This window comes from Oncorhynchus keta, chromosome 4, assembly GCF_023373465.1.
Source record: "Oncorhynchus keta strain PuntledgeMale-10-30-2019 chromosome 4, Oket_V2, whole genome shotgun sequence".
Classification (NCBI taxonomy): Eukaryota; Metazoa; Chordata; class Actinopteri; order Salmoniformes; family Salmonidae; genus Oncorhynchus; species Oncorhynchus keta.
Genome location: NC_068424.1, coordinates 52,170,637 through 52,193,671, shown reverse-complemented (window position 1 = coordinate 52,193,671; position 23,035 = coordinate 52,170,637). Strand labels below are relative to the sequence as shown.

The following is a 23,035-nucleotide window of genomic DNA, read 5'->3' as shown; positions in this document are numbered from 1 at the left end:
GATGGGAAGTAGAAGAAATGTGTGCAAATGCTAGAACAAAACATTGCCATCCATATTACATTTTATTTGTGGAGGGGGTAGCATCTAAAAACTGGATTTAATAGTTGCTTGTTTTCTGCTCAGCGACACAAACTGTGATTATCCAATTGAAACAGTGTACTGATTATAGATGTAGCTTCAGATGTGGTGGGACACATGCTGCAAGCAGGTACATGCATTGTACAATGACTTATCTTGCATGCTGTCACTATGGAATGTCTTTATTCATGAAAAAAATGTATTTAATATTGGGCTAGAAAAGAGACTCACCTGCTGTAATAGCATTCAAGATTAATACAATATTTGGAATATTACTATCTACTACTATTACAATGTAGGAGATAAAAAAGACAGATATCCCATTTGTTAAAGATATATTCAAGTAATGTTCACCAAGTTTTTTTTACGGAATTGAGAGAATCTACTGCACATTATTTTCATTTATACAACGGGTGGGTCTAGTCCTGAATGCTGATTGGTTAAAATCGCATTCCAGCCAGTGTCTATTCCACAAGTTACCACCAGCTAAATCTATGACATTAAAATGCCTATTTACTCTGTTCCATCTCACTGCGCCAATCCACTGTCTCATCAGCCCAGCCAGGCAATTTATAAACTTTATCTCCACTATAAAAAGCATCTAGACATTATCTCACATTTCTTTTAGACTTACAATTTGTTTTCAACAGCGCTGATTTGTATAAACCTTACTGTCAGTCTCTGACATTTGCAACGTTGTTTCAATATTCAAATTCAATCTCCAGCTGTCCCATAGTAATGAAGACAGGTAGGCAGCTTTTCTCTGCCAGTCACAATCATGAATCATCATCATTTTATGGACATATACAAAAATCTATCAATAGAAAACAGGTAAATCAAAACTAAGTGCAGCTAGTTTGCAGTCTTTTCAGCTTCAGTTTGAAGTGATTGTGTTAGCTGTGTTGTTAGCTAGCTCCTCTGAACAACACAACAGTATCCGGACGATACCAGTACCAGTCAAAAGTTTGGACACACCTACTCATTCAAGGGTTTTTCTTGTTTTTTACTATTTTCTTCATTGTAGAATAATAGTGAATACATCAAAACAATGAAATAATACACATGGAATCATGTAATAACCAAAAAAGTGTTAAACAAATAAAAAATATATTTCAGATTCTTCAAAGAAGCTACCCTATGCCTTGATGACAGCTTTGCACACTCTTGGTATTCTCTCATCCAGCTTCATGAGGTAGTCACCTGGAATGCATTTAAATTAGCAGGTGTGCCTTGTTAAAAGTTCATTTGTAGAATTTCTTTCCTTAATGCGTTTGAGCCAGTCAGTAGTGTTGTGACAATGTAAGGGTGGTATACAAAAGATAGCCCTATTTTGTAAAAGACCAAGTCCATATTATGGCAAGAACAGCTCAAATAAGCTAAGAGAAAGGAAAGTCCATCATTACTTCAAGACATGAAGGTCAGTCAATCTGGAATATTTCAAGAACTTTGAAGGTTTCTTCAAGTACAGTCGCAAAAACCATCAAGCACTATGATGAAACTGGCTCTCATGAGGACCGCCACAGGAAAGGAAGACCCAGAGTTACCTCTGTTGCAGAGGATAAGTTCATTAGAGTTACCAGCCTCAGAAATTGCAACCCAAATAAATGGGTTAAAGTAACAGAGTTAAAGTAACAAACACATCTCGGACATGAACTGTTCAGAGACTATGTGAATCCTGCAAAGAAACCACGACGAAAGGACATAGAAGACTTGCTTGGGCCAAGAAACACAAGCAATGGACATTAGACTGGTGGATGAGTCTAAATTTGAGATTTTTTGTTCCAACTGCCGTGTCTTTGTGAGACGCAGAGTAGGTGAACGAATGTTCTCCAGATTTGTGGTTCCCACCATGAAGCATGGAGGAGGTGTGATGGTGCTTTGCTGGTGGCACTGTTTGTGATTTATTTAGAATACAATGCACACTTAACCAGCATGGCTACCATAGCATTCTGTAGCAATACGCCAACCAATCTGGTTTGCGCTTAGTGGGACGATCATTTGTTTTTCAACAGGACTATGACCCAAAACCAACCTCCAGGCTGTGTAAAGGTTATTTGACCAAGCAGGAGAGTGATTGAATGCTGCATCAGATGACCTGGCCTCCACAGTCACCTGACCTCAACCCAATTGAGATGGTTTGAGATGGTTTGGGATGAGTTGGACCGCAGAGTGGAGGAAAAGAACAAGTGCTCAGCATATGTGGGAACTCCTTCAAGAATATTGGAAAAACATTCCAGGTGAAGCTGGTTGAGAGAATGCCAAGAGTGTGCAAAGCTGTCAAAGGCAAAGGGTGGCTACTTTGAAGAATCTAAAATTATATTTTGATTTGTTTAACACTTTATTTGGTTCCGTGATTCCATATGTGTTATTTCATAGTGTTGATGTCTTCACTATTATTCTACAATGTAGAAAATAGAAAAAATATTGACTCAGTAGGTGTGTCCAAACTTTTGACTGGTACGGTACATTAGCGTGTGTTGTATCAAGTTTTAAGACCGACAAGTCACACCTTTTTTTCGGACTGTAAAGTTCAATCAGAAGACCGATAGTTTTCATCTTGCTGATCGCAATTTATTTTGGGGCCGATCAATTCCTCAGGTATGTAGCTAACTAATGTTTGTTATACCAAAGACATCGAATGAATATTGTATTTGCTAGCGATATGTTCCAAGAAAGAGTCTGAACCAAAGCGAGTGCTCATCGATAGGATTTAATTAACTCAACGTAATTCAATGTATGGCGATGTATAGTGAATAACAACACCTGAATCGAATGTGGCAGTACTAGTTGGTCAGCTGGACAACATTTTCGCGATGCCCAGCATGAATTAACAAGACTCTTTGTAGCTATCTAGCGTAGTCTGGCAGACATGCTGGAGTGTTTGGATCTAGCTAGCTTTTCAGACAATTCAACTGTCGGTTCTTTGGTTTTAGCAAGTCTCCCTCGACCATAGGGCTTGACTGCTAACGTTAGGTATTTTTACTGGCACGTGAATGGACCGTCTAATTAATCTTGCTGTAAATCAGGTAGCTAGTTTACCAACCTCGCCAAACGTAAACGAGTTTAGTAATGTAAACCATGAGCGTGTCGATAATCTAAACCTAATAATGTAAACCTAAATTCGTGTCGAACATTCCTTCTCTATTTGATCTAACGTTATCAATGTACTCTTGTAATCCGGTTGGTGTTTATTTTTCTTCCTTGTCCAACACGGACTGTTGTGTGCAAGCCTGCAGCTCTCCCTTTTAAATGTATTAATAATTTTAGCTGGCTAGTTAATACAACCTGGTCTCATAGCATATCGTATTATTCTGTATATTCATGTGGTACACATTTAATATAGTATATTGATTTGTGGATGTCAATCATCCATTTTGTATGATATTTTACAAATTCATAACATATGGTACGCTCTTGCTAAATCTATCATATGTTACGAATTCCATTTTGTTGTGGAAAATATTAACGTTAGCCACCTATAGCTAATGCTAGCTAACGTTAGCTAGGCTAGGGGTTACTTTGGGTTAACATGCTGAACAAAAATACAAGTGCAACATGTAAAGTGTTTGTCCCATGTTAAATGAGCTGAAAAAAAATCCCTGAAATTTTCCATGTGCACAGAAAGCTTATTTCTCTCAAATGTTGTGCACAAATTTGTTTGCATCCCTTAAGCATTTTTCAAGAAAATCCATCCACCTGACAGGTGTGGCATATCAAGAAGCTCATTAAACAGCATGGTTTTGATGGAGTGTGCAATTTGCATGCTTTGCTGCAGGAATGTCCACCAGAGCTGTTGCCAGTGAATTGAATGTTAATTTCTCTATCATAAGCCCCCAACATCATTTTAGAGAATTTGGCTGTGCGTCCAACTGGCTTCACAACCGCAGATTAAGTGTAACTACGCCAGCCCAGGGCCACATCCGGCTTCATCACTTGAGGGATTGTCTTGGGGGGGGGGGGAATTCTGTATGTATTAAAGCCCTTTGATGCAGAATTTTTTTTCTTCTGATTGGCTAGGCCTGGCTCCCCAGTGGGTGCACCTGTGCCCAGTCATGTGAAATCCATAGATTAGGGCCTAAATAATGTATTACATGAATTGTAACTCCATAAACTTAAATTGTTGCATGTTGTTTTTATACACTGCTCAAAAAAATAAAGGGAACACTAAAATAACACTTCCTAGATCTGAATGAATGAAATATTCTTGTTAAATAATTTTGTCTTTACATAGTTGAATGTGCTGACAACAAAATCACACAAATTATCAATGGAAATCAAATTTATAAACCCATAGAGGTCTGGATTTGGAGTCTCACTCAAAATTAAAGTGGAAAACCACACTACAGGCTGATCCAACTTTGATGTAATGTCCTTAAAATAAGTCAAAATGAGGCTTAGTAGTGTGTGTGGCCTCCACGTGCCTGTATGACCTCCCTACAACGCCTGGGCATGCTCCTGATGAGGTGGAGGATGGTCTCTTGAGGGATCTCCTCCCAGACCTGGACTAAAGCATCCGCCAACTCCTGGAGAGTCTGTGGTGCAACGTGGCATTGGTGGATGGAGCGAGACATGATGTCCCAGGTGTGCTCAATTGGATTCAGGTCTGGGGAACAGGTGGGCCAGTCCATAGCATCAATGCCTTCCTCTTGCAGGAACTGCTGACACACTCCAGCCACATGAGGTCTAGCATTGTCTTGCATTAGGAGGAACCCAGGGCCAACCGCACCAGCATATGGTCTCACAAGGGGTCGGAGGATCTCATCTCGGTACCTAATGGCAATCAGGCTACCTCTGGCGAGCACATGGAGGGCTGTGCGGCCCCTAAAGAAATGCCACCCCACACCATGACTGACCAACCGCCAAACCGGTCATGCTGGAGGATGTTGCAGGCAGCAGAACGTTCTCCACCGCGTCTCCAGACTCTGTCACGTCTGTCATGTGCTCAGTGTGAACCTGCTTTCATCTGTGAAGAGCACAGGGCGCCAGTGGCGAATTTGCCAATCTTGGTGTTCTCTGGCAAATGCCAAACATCCTGCACGGTGTTGGGCTGTAAGCACAACCCCCACCTGTGGACGTCGGGCCCTCATACCACCCTCATGGAGTCTGTTTCTGACCGTTTGCTGGGGGTCATTTTGCAGGGCTCTGGCAGTGCTCCTCCTGCTCAACCTTGCACAAAGGCGGAGGTAGTGGTCCTGCTGCTGGGTTGTTGCCCTCCTACGGCCTCCTCCACGTCTCCTGATGTACTGGCCTGTCTCCTGGTAGCGCCTCCATGCTCTGGACACTACGCTGACAGACACAGCAAACCTTCTTGCCACAGCTCGCATTGATGTGTCATCCTGGATGGGCTGCACTACCTGAGCCACTTGTGTGGGTTGTAGACTCAGTCTCATGCTACCACTAGAGTGAAAGCACCACCAGCATTCAAAAGTGACCAAAACATCAGCCAGGAAGCATAGGAACTGAGGTCACCACCTGCAGAACCACTCCTTATTTGGTGGTGTCTTGCTAATTGCCTATGATTTCCACCTGTCTAATCCGTTTGCATAACAGCATGTGAAATGTATTGTCAATCAGTGTTGCTTCCTAAGTGGACAGGTTGATTTCACAGAAGTGTGATTGACTTGGAGTTACATTGTGTTGTTTAAGTGTTCCCTTTATTTTTTTGAGCAGTGTATTTTTGTTCAGTATAGTTGCAAAGTAGCTAAAATGCCTGAGTTGTCCGTGATGAGATTCAAACACGCAACCTTTGGGTTGCTAGACGTTCACATAGAGATCTCCACCCCGACCAACCACCCACCTTTTCCTTTTTTCCTGACATTACCTGTCTTATGTAACATACCAATTATGTCACCATAGCATATCATACTAATTTGTTTCCCAGATTTACGTTTACTATGTTACATCTAGTCTATGAGACCAATCTGAATGTCTCTAACTGATATATTCAATAAAAGATAGTGCATATTCCATTGCTACTTAATCAGCTAAGTGAGTGCTGACACTTTCTATTGTGGAAGGCTTGGGTCGTATGTTTGGTGTTGTGTAACTATGTTCAAGTACCTGCTGAGGCTTGTCTTTTCCAGGTGTTACACATTTCTGTGGCTTTTTTTACAGCCAAAAAACTTAATCAACAATCAAACTACCACACCTAGCTTTTTTCAGGGTTCCAAGGATCGTTTGAGTGTTCAGTAATTTATGGTAACTGGAAAGTTAACCCCACCTGAAGGCGTGTCACCCAAGGAGACAGTCACAGGCTGTGCAAGTGCATTATCTGCTTGAGACCTGTGAGTGCCCCCAGGCTGAGAGTATGGTGGGTGACGAGGAAAACAGCTCTTTTGGAGGACATGCTGTGTAATCAAATATGTCATATACTGTGAGATATAACCTCCAAGTATAGCATGGCACTCCAGTACTCCTTTCAGCCTTTTGGTGAAATTGTATTATTGTGTGGAGACACGGGTGCAGTAGTATATAGAGGGCTTTACGTAGCAAGAGATGGCTGATGCTCTGTCATCTTGGCCCATAATTAGATTGCACTTAGACAGGGATCTGATGAATAGCAAATGCTGTGTGTGCATCAACTGGCATCATTTCAGAGAAGCCAAAGCAAATTAACCATGGAAACACCCACAAATTGAGCATTATGCCCTGTGTCTCATTCCTTAGCCGAAGTTGGCAATGATTCATTCCATTGTCAAATGATATGATAGGTCTTCTGAATGAGGCCTGTTTCCTTGAATTGTTGGAACTGAATCATGAGCCTTTTTAATTTAGCTGTACAGACTAAACCTGAGCACTCACTTTGATGGAGGCCACATTGTTCCCCTTTTGTTGTTTTTCCAAACAATAACAATGAGTGGGAATAGAACCTTTGTTTTTTTATTTATTTAGAACTTCTGAGCATGGAACAGCTTGTTCTAGTTGTAGTCATGTTTGGCAAGACAACAGTATTGCGTTGTTGAATTCAGAAATGTCCTGGCACCCAGGTCATATTTCCTGTGTCATAAGTTCTGCTTTACAATGGTTCTTCTATGTTTACAGTCGGGATTTAAATTTTGCAGGTTAGAGGTCTAGTATTTCACTTGCCACATTGGCGAGTGGTCAGGGCTCCACAGTGCGAGCATTTCACTCGCATTTGTGAATACGAAGTATGATCACATTAATAGCTAAATCAATTCTGCAGTAGCTGTTTTCAGAGTATTTCTGCCGTGTTGTTTCATAGCTGGTAAACGCACAAAGTCAAAGAACTACGAATTATATACTATAGCCTATCCCACCTCGCGCTGCTGTGCGCACGTGAAGAGCTGAGTGAAGGATTATTTTTTGAAGTGCTGAGCACAGGCATAATGGTCTAATTTAGTTGAAACAAAAGTCTACTGAAGTGAGACTTTGTCACTGTGTTTCTTGGCTATTTACATTGTTCACAAGCTATGTTTTTCAATGTTTTGAGTTTCAAATGCTAGGGAAAAGAAGACAACACGGCTACTAGTCAGACTCATTCTCACAAGCACAAACATGACTCGAGTCGCCTTACCACTAACAAATATTGTTATTACTTGATAGACCAGAGCTTGTCCTTTTTTTTAAAACTTTTTTTTTTTACATTGGAACAAATTAGTCATAGTGGGCAGAGCCAAGCACGAGCTAGCGAGATCCTATTGGCGCGTTCTAGCACATATTTGCATATTTCGGTTAGGGAATGTCTACTCTGAAGTGCCCGTTGCGCCACTCAGGAGCATGTTAAAGGGGCAAGTAAAAATTTGTCTCCAAAAAACTTAAATATATTGTTTCATCATTTCGTTATGTCTTACTAGTAATGCATGTATTGTTTTAGGAAAATTACATAGCATGCTTATTTGTTTTATTATACAGTGGCTGGTGGGCCAAAATGTTAACTTGAGGCCCTCTTTACAGTTAAACATAAAAATACAGCTGCGCCACTCGGGGGTCCAAAACAGTTCTATTCTTTAATACTTCTTAGAAATTACCAGAACATGCAATTAATTTTCCACATCATATTGCAAAGACTTTGTGGTGAAGTTTAGCCCACACATTTTACCATGGTCATGCTAGGCTACACAAACGTAATCATGACTAATTATTTGTTCACCTCTAAGAAGGTTAGCAGGCTTATGTAACACTGTTGATTATCCTCTTAATGGAGGAGAAAGGCCAACTGTGCTTGATATAGTTGTTATTCCAGAGTCTGGATTGTCCCAACTTAGCCTGGCTAGTATGTCAGTCTACTGCGCCGAGTAGATGACAGCATGAAGCCAGGCAGACCTTGCAATCCCATTTTGACTGTATCTCTATCAGCCTAAAGTCAGAGAAATTTTACTGGTCAAATTGTTAGGAAATTGTAAGTGTTGTGGGTGTAGTAACTTGTGACTGAGATGCCTGTTTGTTGAACTCATAGCCAATAGCAGGGCCATTCAACGTGTTCTTACGGGGACAGATGTAAAAAGGTTAATTGCACGGGAGCCGGACGTTTTGCACATGCAATTATTCTTCGGAAGAAGTGTTAAAAAAAGCAATGCATTACCACCAATATAGCACTTTTGAGTGTGTTCAACCAACACCAGTTAAGGTGCAACCAAAACAATTGATCATCATTGAAAGGAAAAGGCGCAATGCTCGCTCACCATTATTTTTGTTTTATTTAAACAACCATTAAAAGCTTCTTAATTAAAAGTAACTAATTAAAAGCTTAATTAAGCATCACAATAAATAAGACAAAGATATGCCAAATTCCAGTCTGAAGGAAGAATTCTTTGAATTCATTTTTCTCAGTCTTTAGATGTTTGTCACACCCTTCTTGCGAGCACCAGAGGGTGAAATGGAAGGCACATGCGTGTTCCTGAGAGTCGTAGCTTTTAGGAAAGTGGTCACAGCTTCAACCGTTCAAACGCTAGAGAGAAGTTCGTATGAAGAATTAATAATCAACATGCCACATAGGCGCTAGAAACAACACTATAGACAACCACCATAGTGCTTGTCTTTTTGGCACTGAATGTCAGATTTCTGCAGGGATTTTTTTTTCAGATCTTTTGTTCAGAATTTATCTAAGGGCCGGTATAAATTAATATACGGGCCAGATCTGGCCTGCTGGCCGCCAGTTGAATAGCCCTGGCCTATAGTGTGTACACTAGATTTAAGAACAAGGGCCACAGGGGTATGATATCTGGGTGTAGGAAATGCAGTTGCCTGTGTCCCCTGTAGACATGGTCTCCTGTCAGCTAAACAGAGTTAACATGGACACTCTCTCCCTCCTGATGAGGTGTGTTTCCCAGACCTGGCCTGATTAAACTTGCATGGCCTCTCCGGTGTGTGTGTGCCAGGATCAACCCTTCGACCTGGACCCATTGCCAGACAGGAGAGCTTTATTATGTCCAACCATGGTGCCCACACAGTGGGCTTGGACAGCAATTTCTTTCCTGTTGAATAGTTCCTTTTTTGGGCACAGTTGGATAGGGCAATTCTTACCCAGCTTTGTATTGGGATCATCTGTCTGCTTCTTAAAAATTTAATCGGTCTGGTGTGTCAAGTCAGAGGCCTTTCATCATGTTTTTCCATTCCCCTCTCTCTCCCAAGCTTTATTTGCCAACTATGCTACCATTCCTGCTATTCCCCCTTTCACCCTGTTCTCTTTTAATTTATTTTCTTCATTCTCCTATTTTTGTTTTTCTGGCTGCACATTAATGGGGTTGTTGACTCCCTCCCTTTCAGTCTTTCAGATTCAATATGGTCTCTGCCAAGGTCAGGGTACTGGTCAGCACTATTCTCTACTGCAGGGCTTTCTTTCCTCGAGCGGCTACCAGCCAGTGATCGGTGCCTAAATGGCTGCCTGACATGATTCACTATTCAGTCAGACTGCCTTTTAGAAGCAGGTAAATTCCATGTAAAAGGACCTACGGGCACCAACACCACAAGTTCATATGAGCATGTCAAATGAAAGCTAAGAGTCTCTATTTTTGAGAAATTAAGGCATATATACATTTTTCAACCATTTTCCATCCTAAAAATGTGGAATAAGCAAAAGCTATGATTTCTTATCAAACAGATGGAAAAGGTGTCTTAGAAAACATCTACCAGAAAGTCTTAAAAGGTGTTAGAAATATACCAAAAAACAATGTTGAAGTGAAGACCCCTGCCAATTAATATCAACACTTTTTTTATATTTAGTTTATAAAGAGAAAAGGTCAGCATTCTGTAAGTTCAAGAAATCGTGCCTTGGAATTCCATTACCAAAAACCCACATCATTAGATATGATCCAGACCTTTGGCGACTACTAAGCCTTTTTTTAAACCTTCCGCTTTAGGCTGGATTTGTCGGTGTATTTCATACATGCATAATCTATGAGCAGAATTACCTACATTGACCACGAAGTCCCTAGTTTGAAATCAACTTGTTTTCTGGAAGCTGTACTGCACCATTTGTCCCCCACATGGGCCAGCCCCCTAGCAATTTGAGTTCTAGCCAATGAGCTTCAACCCCTCGCCATTTCAGTGAAGACTAGCAAGATGCACATGCAATGAATGACGTGGTGTACATATCTGAACATATGTGACGGTAGCAATTTTCGGGGACCACTTTTGGCTTGTGAGCACAACTTTAAGAACTACAGGCAAAAAAACTATACAAAAATGGAGAATCTCTTTTGAGATATTTTCAAATTTCTCTCCCTCATGAGGAGGAAGGATAATGAATGTTCACAGAACAAGTAAAGGTAGACATCAATTAGTTGTAGTGTTTTACTGATATCAGTTTTGTTTATGAATTAAGTGAATTGGTAACAGAAGTTCTGCAATTGAATTGGCTACAATGGGGAAATCATAGTTGTCACAAACCACAGTTGGGTCCCCTGCTGCTGTCCTCCCTTCTGCTGGCATACTGTCATGTTGATCTGCTAAGTTTTCTTTCTGTAGTCTGGTGGTCAAAGGAAGAGTGTGAAAAGTCTCTCCAATTAATGTCACCTCTCCCAGCTCTTATTGACACCTACCCATGAGCCCCCTCTCTTCCCATTTTACTGTAATCAGCATCCTCTCCCACTAAGCACCAACTGACACCGGACTACCATGAATGATGAAAAGTAGTTGGAATTTGGTCCAGCCTGATCTTGATTTCAACGTCCACCGACGTCTGATACGGCCTTCATTTGGCCCAAACATAGACGTCCATGGGCTCCAAGTGGCGCAGTGGTCTAAGGCACTGCATCGAAGTGCTTGAGGTGTCACTACAGACCCGAGTTCGATCCCAGGCTGTGTCACAGCCGACTGTGACCCGGGAGACCCATTAAGCGGGGCACAGTTGGCCCAGTGTCGTCTGAGAAGGAGGGTTTGACCTGCCGGGATTTCCTTGTCCCATCGTGCTCTAGCGACTCCTTGTGGCGGGCTGGGTGCCTGCAAGCTGATGTCGGTCGCCAGCTGGATGGTGTTTCCTCCGACACATTGGTACAGCTGGCTTCCGGGTTAAGATAGCAGTGCGGCTTGGCAGGGTTGTGTCTCGGAGGACGCATGGCGCTCAACCTTCGCCTCTCCCAAGTGCGTAGGAGTTGCAGCAATGGGACAAGACTGTAACTACCAATTTAGATATCACAAAATCACTATTTTTCTTCTTACAATTTTTATAGACGTCCATAATTGTTCCAGGTTTGGACCGGACAAAATCTGAACCAATCATAGACGTCTGTTTCACAAGTGGACAGCACAGTACCATATAGGAGAGTGCTGTACACTAGTTTACTACGCTAATGTACTGAACTATACTTTACTGAACTCTACTGTTCTGTGCAGTACTGTACTCTACTCTACTGTGCTGTACTTTAATATCCAAAATTGTGAAACATAGACAAATACGATTGCTTCAGGTTTGGTCCGGTCTGGTCCAACCAAGTTTGGCAGTGGAGCTCGTTAAAATAATAGCAAGTGTGTAGAATAATACCCAAATATGCAAATGAGGTTATTTATACCTTTGTGTACCACTTTGGGATACATCACCATGAAGAGAACGACATTCATATCCATAATTATACATTTTTGTGTAGTACAGATCAGGCACCCATGATGGAATTCCATAATCGCAATTATGTCACCGGGTGTAAATCCACTTCACTTACTGTAGTTCCAAAATAGATTTTTTTCAGAGTCAAGATGCCTTGTGACAGCTGACACACCATTCTGTTGGCAGACATCTTTGAATCTTAATTCTTAGCAGATATTTAATAACTGAGTAATATTTTACTGAAATGTTGTTACCAAACTTTGCATATGCACAGTTCTTCCAGTAAATGTTTCTGTAAGCTGTTCTGTGTAAATTGTTTTAAAGCCGTCATTGTGCATGGAGTTGTATGGTTTGTTTAACTTTGAAATCAATGGTTTTTGTTTGGAATACATTTTAAGTGAAAAATCTGAGTCTCAGCGCAATGCTGTTACTGTGGGATTGCCCAGCACTGTTAACGTAGTGTTAGATCAGCAGAGAGATTGGGGATTGACGAAGGATGCATGTCTCTAATGTTGCAATTGGGGATGTTGTGCTTACCTACACTTCAGATGATGTAAAATAGGGTCTAACTTAAAATAAAAAATGACAATTCTTTTTTTTTTTTTTAAATGTGTAAACCCAGTTTGTAAGCTTTTTAGTGATCAAACTCAACTGTTTATCTTATCCAGTGATGAAAACATGGGTGTCTTATGGTAGGGTGTGTTATGCAAAATTGGTCAACTTTGAGCACATCTGTCTTCTAAATGTTTTGGCATTCATGTCCAGTCACTTTTTGACCAATTCTACCATGGGCAAATATGTTTAGAAAGTTTTGTTCAAATCAAAATGCATGTGGTCAAAAAGTGACTGAATTCAAACAGAATGACCCTTCAGAGAATTATGATACAGTTTTGGCATCTACTCCACATGTGTGAAGAAGCGTTTTTCTGACTGACATTTCACTCCCCATTTGATTATATGTTCTCTTTTTCTGAGAAAGTAGTCGATTACAAAATGATGATTGTTGTGTCTGGACTTGTCCCTCCAAACCACTCTCCTTTCTCATTTGACAGTAGATTGTCCTCTTCCTCAGTTGGCTGTAAGAAGATCCTTCATCTCCTCTTGATTTGGTGACCTGTCCTATCATGGCTGAAAAGCTAGCGTCCTTCGGTAAGATGCTGCTCCGGCGACGGGCGCTGGACTGTAACCAGGAAGAGAGCCACTTTGCCCGCTGCCTGACCACGCTGGACCTTATTGCCCTGGGGGTGGGTGCCACTCTGGGGGCCGGCGTCTATGTGCTGGCTGGAGAGGTGGCCAGGGAGAAGGCCGGCCCAGCCATCGTGCTCTGCTTCCTCATCGCAGCGCTCTCCTCCGTCCTTGCTGGTCTGTGTTATGCTGAGTTTGGTGCTCGTGTGCCCAAGACTGGTTCAGCCTACATGTACAGCTATGTGACTGTGGGGGAAATCTGGGCCTTCATCACTGGCTGGAACCTCATCCTCTCCTATGTCATAGGTAAGTCAGAAGTGGGTTAGTAAAAATTAGTGATTTTGAAATTAACAACCAAAGTGATTTCAAAAAATGGTCAGGAAATGTTTGATTTTTTTTTATGTAAAGTTGCAAGAAACATGTTTTTAAAGGTAAAAGCAGGATATGAGGTGCAAGGATAACATAAATCTATGTGACTGCACACAACTCCAAGCTGCTTAAACTGCAGTGATATTACTGCTATACCCAGCCAGTCATTTGAGATAATCAGCAATTATGAGTAGCTGAATAATTAGACTGAATGATTAAGATTCTGACGAGTACGTGAGCTGAAGAGGTTTTACAGACAGAACAAGTGCCTGGTCCTTCAGAAGGATTGCCTCATGACAGAAGAGCCCTTGAATGTATGACTCCAACCTCTCATTGTAAGTCTCTCCCCCCTTTCAGGCACAGCCAGTGTTGCTCGGGCCTGGAGCTCCACCTTTGACAACCTGGTTGAACAGAAGATCTCAGACTTCTTCAGAGCCTCCATGTCCATCAAGGTCCCTGGGAAGATTCTTGCTGAATACCCAGACCTCTTCGCCTTCATCCTGATCTTGCTGCTCACTGGTGTGGCTCACATCTCATTAACATAACTCAAAACACATTTGAAAGCATTATTGACAACCTCTGCGAAACTACAGCTACTAAAGAGAGGTTTCTATGGCTGCCTCTTCATTGCTGCCCTAGAGCAAGGACAGAGTGCCCATTCAGTGCAGCATTATGATTGGCCGCGCTTGGTCGCTGCCCACATCTGTGGCTCTGACACTTTGCTAACACCCACACAGGCCTGCTGGCGTTTGGCGTGAGTGAGTCGGCCCTGGTGAACAAGATCTTCACGGGGGTCAACCTGGTGGTGCTGGGCTTCGTCATCATCTCAGGCCTGGTGAAGGGAGACCGTACCAACTGGAACCTCACTGTGGAGGACTTTGTCAACACAACCAACATCACTGATCCAGAGTGAGTCACCAAAGACAAGACGGGCAGGGGAGCTCAGAAAGAGTACTTTATTAGGCAGGAATGGTGGTGTTTTAAAATAAGCCCTATGCAGTAATTGAGAGGGTACGAAAGTCTGTTTGCAAAAATAGATCAAAGCTTTTGCAGCCATCAGGGGTAGGTAGCAGTTCTCTTCTTGAAGACTAAATATGAAACGATTACTCTTTCTCTTGGGCATTTTTCTGTATTTTCAAGTTCTCTATCTTTGTCCAGGATAATTAAAGAGAAGTTTGGCACCGGGGGTTTTGCTCCATTTGGCTTCAGTGGAGTCCTGTCTGGGGCAGCAACCTGCTTCTATGCCTTTGTGGGGTTCGACTGCATCGCAACAACAAGTAGGCCATTTCTTCTTGTCTCTTGACACCAGAGTATTTTTTTTCTGTGGTTGACGACTCAAATTTAAACCATCTCTATCGACACAGGTGAAGAGGCCAAGAACCCTATGCGTTCTATCCCCATCGGTATCGTGGCTTCTCTGCTCATCTGTTTCTTTGCCTACTTCGGGGTGTCTGCGGCTCTCACCCTTATGATGCCCTACTACCTGCTGAACAGAGAGAGCCCACTGCCAGAGGCCTTCAGTTATGTGCACTGGGACCCTGCCCGCTACATCGTGGCTGTGGGCTCCCTCTGTGCCCTCTCCACCAGGTGACTGGCACAGACAGTTTCCCATAGAGACTTCTCATGGCCTTGTGTGCAAAGGTAGAAAGGCACCCAGATGGCAGGCTATTTTTAGTTCATTTATTTTTGTGTCTGAACAGATGTTTCTTATCATATGCTGTGCTTTCAGTTCCTTTTTGTTGTTCATTATTTGTCTGCAAATAACCAATTATGACGTGGAATATATGAACCAAACTTTTTTTGTTTCTTGTGTTCAATGTTGATGGCCAGTCAGTGTGATGGCGATGACTTTGCCTGTGTCTGAGTCCCTCTGTCTTTTCTCTGTCCAGTTTACTGGGCTCAATGTTCCCCATGCCCCGTGTAATCTATGCCATGGCTGAGGACGGCCTGCTCTTCCGCTTCCTCTCAAAGATGAACATAAAAACCAAGACGCCCCTGTTAGCCACCATCGTGTCGGGTATTGTAGCAGGTAAGCTTAGCCCTTGCTTTACTGTGCACCAACACTTAGTTTTCTGTCAACTGTTTAGCAGCTACTCTATGTTTCTTAGACTTGAAATTGATTATTTCTCTCTGCAGCCCTGATGGCATTCCTGTTTGATCTGGCAGCCCTGGTAGACCTGATGTCGATAGGAACTCTCCTGGCATACACACTAGTGGCAGTGTGTGTGCTTATCCTCAGGTTAGTGCAGAGGATCTTGGCTAAAAAGAGTTCTCAGTCAACGTAGGGTTGACTCTTTATGTGTATTTGTTCTCAGGTACCAGCCGGGTACCCTGGGCCTCAGCGGTGCCAGTGAGAAGCTGGTGGAGCTGGTGGGTCTGCGGAGGGCAACCATGGGGGAGGGGGACAGTGGAGACGAGTTTGACCAGGAGGGTGAGGGGGAGACCAGGCCCCTCAGGGAGAGGTTCACCCTCAAGATGCTGCTGGTGCCCAGCTGTGACGTCCCCACCAAGACCTCCGGACTTATCGTGTACATCACTACCGCTGTCATCTGTGAGTCTCCCCCTTTTGTCAGGGCGAAGTGTTGATGACGTTTAAAGCTGTTTTGGGTGTACCAGAATAGCTCCACATATTTAAGCGCATTTTTAAAAAATAAGTTTGGCATACTGGTTACAAATGGAAGCAGCTGTCTGATAATTTCAATGCATTCTCTCATTTGCATTATGTATGACCAAGAACTGTAAAGTATAATTAAGATTCCACTATACATGCTGAAGTTCGCAAACTCTCTTTTTCTCTGTAGCTGTGGTATTCACCCTGCTGTGCGTAGTGCTGGCTGTGTGGGGGGCAGAGGTGGTGAGTGGCCACCCCCTGTGGGTCACCATATGTGCCATACTGGCCTTCTTCGCCTTCCTGTGTGTGGCCATCATCTGGAGACAGCCCCCGAGCAGACAGGCACTCACCTTTAAAGTATGATGAGAGTTGTCAATCACATGACTCAGTTCACATTTGTTGTTTCATTCATCCTGAGAAACCATTTCCTATTTACTGTAGGTTTCCGCGTTCTCCTAGAAACCACTGTCTGTCTGTACTTGTTTCATTGAATCATCAGCTCTTAGCTTAAAAAAAGCAAATTAACATTAGATGTTGTACTTGTTAGTCTTGATTATGTCCAGTGTTTGCTAATTGTGGTTAATGTAGAAACAAAACAAAAAAATGTGAATCCCCTCAGGTACCCCTGCTCCCAGTGCTGCCATTGGTCAGTATCTTTGTCAACATTTACCTCATGATGCAGCTGGATGGGCCAACATGGTGTCGCTTTGCAGTGTGGATGACTATTGGTTAGTGAGATCCCCACCCCTTATTTTTGCTTTGCCTCTTGCTCTTGTGCCGATCTGTATTATTACTTAATGTTGTGTTACTCAAGGAAAGGAAAGGGGGATACATAGTCAGTTGTACAATTGAATGAAAGCATTCAACGGAAATGTGTCTTCCGCATTTAACCCAGCCCCTCTGAATCCGAGAGGTGCGGGGGCACAAGTACAGTGTCTCAGTGAGGTTCACCTTTGACATGCTGCAGTTTCACTGTTTAAATCCATTTTTCTTCCTTCTCTTTCACCTAGGTTTTCTCATCTACTTTGGTTATGGGATTAAGAACAGCTCAGAGGCCTCACCCAACCGTGGTAAATTTGAGACAGTCCTCCGATCAAAGAGTCCCATCTACCTGGCAGAGGATGACAGTGAGGTGGAAGGGATGACACCTTAGAGGAGAATAGTGGTGGAGTAGATGGTGTACGCCCCAACAACATAACACGCAAGACGAACAGGTGCACGGTCTCATTGTGTTAATTTTCAACTGTCGGGGCTTTGTGCTACAACCGACTGTCTTCTCCTTTGTTGATATTTGGTCATTCCTATAATGTAGAGAGACCCTCACATGCTAAATGGATTTTGGATGTACAGTATCAGTCAAAAGTTTGGACATCTACTCATACAAGGGTTTTTCTTTATTTGTATTATTTTCTACATAGTAGAATAATAGTGAATACATCACACCTATAGAAAGCACACATGGAATCATGTAGTAAGCAAAAAAGTATAAAGTCTAAATATATTTTATATTTGAGATTCATCAAAGTCACCACCCTTTGCATTGATGATAGCTTTGCACACCTATGGCATTCTCTCAACTAGCTTCATGAGGTATTCACCTGGAATGCATTTCAATTAACAGGTGTGCCTTGTTAATTTGTGGAATTTCTTTCCTTCTTAATGTGTTTAAGCCAATCACTTGTGTTATGACAAGGTAGGGGTGGTATACAGAATATAGCCCTTTTTAGTTAAAGACCAAGTACATATTATGTCAAGAACAGCTAAAAGAAGCAAAATGAAACGACGGTCCATCGTTACTTTAAGACATGAAGGTCAGTCAATCCGGAAAATGTCAAGAACTTTGAAAGTTTCTTCAACTGCAGTCGCAAAAAAACATCAAGCGCAATGATGAAACTGGCTCTCATGAGGATCGCATCAGGAAAGGAAGACCCAGAGTTACCTCCGGTGCAGAGGATAAGTTCATTAGAGTTACCAGCCTCAGAAACTGCAGCCCAAATAAATGCTTAAGAGTTCAGGTAACAGACATATCTCAACATACCCTATGCTCTGACCTCTTTCTCCCCTCTCTCTCCAGATGAAATCTTGCGTCTTGTGACGGCCGGCCGCCCAACAACCTGCCCGCTTGACCCTATCCCCTCCTCTCTTCTCCAGACCATTTCCGGAGACCTTCTCCCTTACCTCACCTCGCTCATCAACTCATCCCTGACCGCTGGCTACGTCCCTCCCGTCTTCAAGAGGGCGAGAGTTGCACCCCTTCTGAAAAAACCTACACTCGATCCCTCCGATGTCAACAACTACAGACCAGTATCCCTTCTCTCTTTTCTCTCCAAAACTCTTGAGCGTGCCGTCCTTGGCCAGCTCTACCGCTATCTCTCTCAGAATGACCTTCTTGATCCAAATCAGTCAGGTTTCAAGACTAGTCATTCAACTGAGACTGCTCTTCTCTGTATCACGGAGCGCTCCGCACTGCTAAAGCTAACTCTCTCTCCTCTGCTCTCATCCTTCTAGACCTATCGGCTGCCTTCGATACTGTGAACCATCAGATCCTCCTCTCCACCCTCTCCGAGTTGGGCATCTCTGGCGCGGCCCACGCTTGGATTGCGTCCTACCTGACAGGTCGCTCCTACCAGGTGGCGTGGCGAGAATCTGTCTCCTCACCACGCGCTCTCACCACTGGTGTCCCCCAGGGCTCTGTTCTAGGCCCTCTCTTATTCTCGCTATACACCAAGTCACTTGGCTCTGTCATAACCTCACATGGTCTCTCCTATCATTGCTATGCAGACGACACACAATTAATCTTCTCCTTTCCCCCTTCTGATGACCAGGTGGCGAATCGCATCTCTGCATGTCTGGCAGACATATCAGTGTGGATGACGGATCACCACCTCAAGCTGAACCTCAGCAAGACGGAGCTCCTCTTCCTCCTGGGGAAGGACTGCCCGTTCCATGATCTCGCCATCACGGTTGACAACTCCATTGTGTCCTCCTCTCAGAGCGCTAAGAACCTTGGCGTGATCCTGGACAACACCCTGTCGTTCTCAACTAACATCAAGGCGGTGTCCCGTTCCTGTAGGTTCATGCTCTACAACATCCGCAGAGTACGACCCTGCCTCACACAGGAAGCGGCGCAGGTCCTAATCCAGGCACTTGTCATCTCCCGTCTTGATTACTGCAACTCGCTGTTGGCTGGGCTCCCTGCCTGTGCCATTAAACCCCTACAACTCATCCAGAACGCCGCAGCCCGTCTGGTGTTCAACCTTCCCAAGTTCTCTCACGTCACCCCGCTCCTCCGCTCTCTCCACTGGCTTCCAGTTGAAGCTCGCATCCGCTACAAGACCATGGTGCTTGCCTACGGAGCTGTGAGGGGAACGGCACCTCAGTACCTCCAGGCTCTGATCAGGCCCTACACCCAAACAAGGGCACTGCGTTCATCCACCTCTGGCCTGCTCGCCTCCCTACCACTGAGGAAGTACAGTTCCCGCTCAGCCCAGTCAAAACTGTTCGCTGCTCTGGCCCCCAATGGTGGAACAAACTCCCTCACGACGCCAGGACAGCGGAGTCAATCACCACCTTCCGGAGACACCTGAAACCCCACCTCTTCAAGGAATACCTAGGATAGGGTAAGTAAGGGTAAGTAATCCTTCTCCCCCCTTCTCCCCCCTAAAAGATTTAGATGCAAGTGGCTGTTCCACTGGATGTCATAAGATGTATGCACCAATTTGTAAGTCGCTCTGGATAAGAACGTCTGCTAAATGACTTAAATGTAATGTAAATGTAAATGTAACATCAACTGTTCAGAGGAGACTGCATGAATCATGCCTTCATGGTTGAATTACTGCAATAACAAAAAACACTACTGAAGGACACCTATAATAAGAAGAGAATTGCTTGGGCTAAGAAAAATGAGTTGTAGACATTAGACCGGTGGAAATCTGTCCTTTGGTCTGATGAATCAAAATTTGAGATTTTAGATTCCAACCCACGTGTCTTTGTGAGATGCAGAATAGGTGAGCGGATGATCCTCCGCATGTGTGGTTCCCACCGTGAAGCATGGAGGTGTGGGGGTGCTTTGCTGGTGCACTGTCAGTGATTTATTTAGAATTCATGGTACACTTAACCAGCATGGCTACCACAGCATTCTGCAGCGATACGCCATCTCATCTGGTTTGTGCTTAGTCCCACTATCATTTGTTTTTCAACAGGACAATGACCCAAAACACACCTCCATGCTGTGTAAGGGCTATTTGACCAAGAAGGAGAGTGATGGAGTGCTGCATCAGATGACCTGGCCTCCACAATCACCCAATCTAACCCAATTGAGATGGTTTGGGATGAGTTAGACTGCAGTTGAAGGAAAAGCAACCAACAAGTGCTCAGCATATGTGGGAACTCCTTCATGACTGTTGGAAAAGCATTCCAGGTGAAGCTGGTTGAGAGTGTGCAAAGCTGTCCTCAAGGCAAAGGCTGGCTACTTTGAAAAATCTCAAATATATAAAAACTATTTTGATTTAACACTTTTTTTGGCTACATGATTCCATGTGTTATTTCATAGTTTTGATACCTTCACTATTATTCTACAAAGTAAAAAAATAAAGAACCTTGAATGAGTAGGTGTGTATTCACTTTTGACTGGTACTGTATGTGCACTGAGATATACACTGATTGTACAAAACATTAAGAACACCTGTGATTTCCATGACAGTCTGACCTGGTGAAAGCTACAGTCCCTTATTGATGTCACTTGTTAAATACACTGCAATCAGTGTAGATGAAGGGGAGGATACAGGTTAAAGAAGGATTCTTAAGCATTGAGACATTGTCTGTGTGCCATTCAGAGGGTGGACAAGACAAGATTTATGTGCCTTTTGAACAGGTTATGGTAGTAGGTAAGAGGCACACTGCTGGGTTTTTCATGCTCAACAGGTTTCTATGTGTAACAAAAATGATCCACCACCCAAAGAACACCTAGCCAACTTGAAACAACTGTGGGAAGCATTAGAGTCAACATGGGCCAGCATCCATGTGGAACTCTTTCGACACCTTGTAGAGTCCATGCCCTGACGCCAAAAGGGAGGGGTGCGTGCAACTTAATATTAGGAAGGTGTTCTTAACGTTTTGTATACTCGATCAACATGAACTTGCCAAATTTCTGCATATCTAACCATTTTGAAAAGGTTTTTTGTATTAAATATGTCATTTAGGTGGTACAAATGGCATGACACAGAGTTCCTCCATTTTTAATGTGTTATTCTAGTGCCTGGTTGTTTCTGCCTGAATTCAGCCATTTTCCCCAAAATGGTGTCTGATATCCACTGTCTTTGCCTGTGAGTTACTGCTGGGTACAGTAAGCACACCAACAGGGTATGTTGTGTGTCCTCCTGTCCATATAGGTAAATTACTATGGTATTATTTGTGTTCTTTGGGGACAGGCAATACCAAGGAGTGGGTCAAACAAACCCAGAACTCACTGTCTGCACTTTAGAGAGATGCTTGACAATGAAATTAAATTTTGTAAAACTTGGTCCTTACCCAAAAGATGGTAATATTTCTAATTGTTTAAGAATTTATCATTTAGAATAGAGAATATTTTTTTAAACAATCATTAGTTGAATTTTGTTTTCATATTTATACATAGATATGTATGCTATATTTGTTAATTATTGGAAGAGCTGCCCAAATAATTATTCAATTTAAAATGATGCTCTTAACTGTAGAGAGAAATAACTTATTTTTGTACCATGATGATCGACAAACTCTACCAAATAGAGAGATGTCTATAGGAAGGTACACTGAAGAAAAATGCTGATATTCCTTGGAGCCCAAAACTGGCACTACTGAAAGGCAGAGAAAGGATTACAATACATTAGCCTAGTATGAAAGGGCTTACAGGTTTCATTCCTGTTTTAAGGTCTTAATCTCGTGGTACATGTTACTTACATGATTGATTCCATGTATAATTTTGTACATAACTGTTTTGTATATAATTGTGTCATTGATAGATGGGCCTGGGTTTTAATCTCTTAACTCTGAGTGTCTAACTGAATGTATTAATAACATTAACTGAAAACCCCACCAGCCTCAGTCCAATTTTGTTTCTAGACACTTTGCTGTGGTGTTCAAATCAACTTGTTTTTTTCTGTTTTAACTGTGTGCCTCAATTTATTTGCTCACTTCAAGGGTATGTAAGTAACTGTTATTTGTATTCTATGCCTATTTACGAGATGTGGAAATGGTCACATCACAGATAATCAATTCAAATTGGTATCCCTTCAGATTATTGCGATTTAAATGACCATTTTAAGATCAAGACTGGCCAGTCTTGTGTAAAAATGGCCTAGAAAACACACTACAAATAGCTGTGAGAAAGTCTACAATATGGTATTTTTGTATTTTATTTTATGCTTCCAGGGGGCTCAAAGCTTGATACAGAATCATGTTGCAAAGAAAAGTCTTGCACATTACGTCAGTGTCTCATACAAGGTTTTGTGGAGTGAGTTACAATACTAGGATGTTTACAAACTACCTTGGTCATCAGAACAGTATTTGAGAAAATAACAATTGTTTTGTACTAACCTTTTCATGTCCATTTGTACTCTTACTGATTTTAAAGCATAGTATAACTGTACTATCTGTAAATGTGTGAAGAGAAATTACTGTATATAATCAATGTTTTTTTTTTGTTAAGTAAATTTGAATCCTCCAATGAAAACTGTCTTTGTGACTTACTGAATTTTTATTTTTTTCAGACTTTACAAGGTGGCTTGAAACAAATGTAAAATTATCCCAATTTC

At 42.6% G+C, this 23,035-nt stretch overlaps 2 protein-coding genes across 7 annotated transcripts in view; both read left to right on the top strand.

Moving 5' to 3' along the window:
* Positions 1 to 23,035, top strand: part of LOC118377620 (sorting nexin-12) — a 133,938-nt gene that overhangs the window by 12,417 nt on the left and 98,486 nt on the right. The gene's annotated exons all lie outside the window — the stretch shown is intronic.
* LOC118377589 (cationic amino acid transporter 3-like) lies at positions 2,509 to 22,953 on the top strand. Of its 6 annotated transcripts, none has more exons than XR_008119105.1 (13): positions 2,509 to 2,676; positions 13,152 to 13,570; positions 13,991 to 14,152; positions 14,371 to 14,542; positions 14,792 to 14,910; positions 14,998 to 15,220; positions 15,523 to 15,662; positions 15,770 to 15,872; positions 15,949 to 16,184; positions 16,435 to 16,601; positions 16,864 to 16,972; positions 17,255 to 17,458; positions 20,447 to 22,953. XR_008119105.1 is itself a non-coding variant. In XM_035764542.2 (12 exons), the coding sequence occupies exons 2-12, from the start codon at positions 13,204 to 13,206 to the stop codon at positions 17,395 to 17,397; spliced, it is 1,941 nt and encodes a 646-aa protein (XP_035620435.1). In that variant the 5' UTR covers positions 2,509 to 2,676; positions 13,152 to 13,203; the 3' UTR covers positions 17,398 to 18,695. The 6 variants fall into 6 exon arrangements, 3 of the variants coding, with proteins under 3 accessions (XP_035620435.1, XP_035620430.1, XP_035620443.1); XR_008119107.1 differs by lacking the exon at positions 20,447 to 22,953 and adding an exon at positions 18,396 to 18,695; XR_008119101.1 differs by lacking the exon at positions 20,447 to 22,953 and adding an exon at positions 18,319 to 18,695.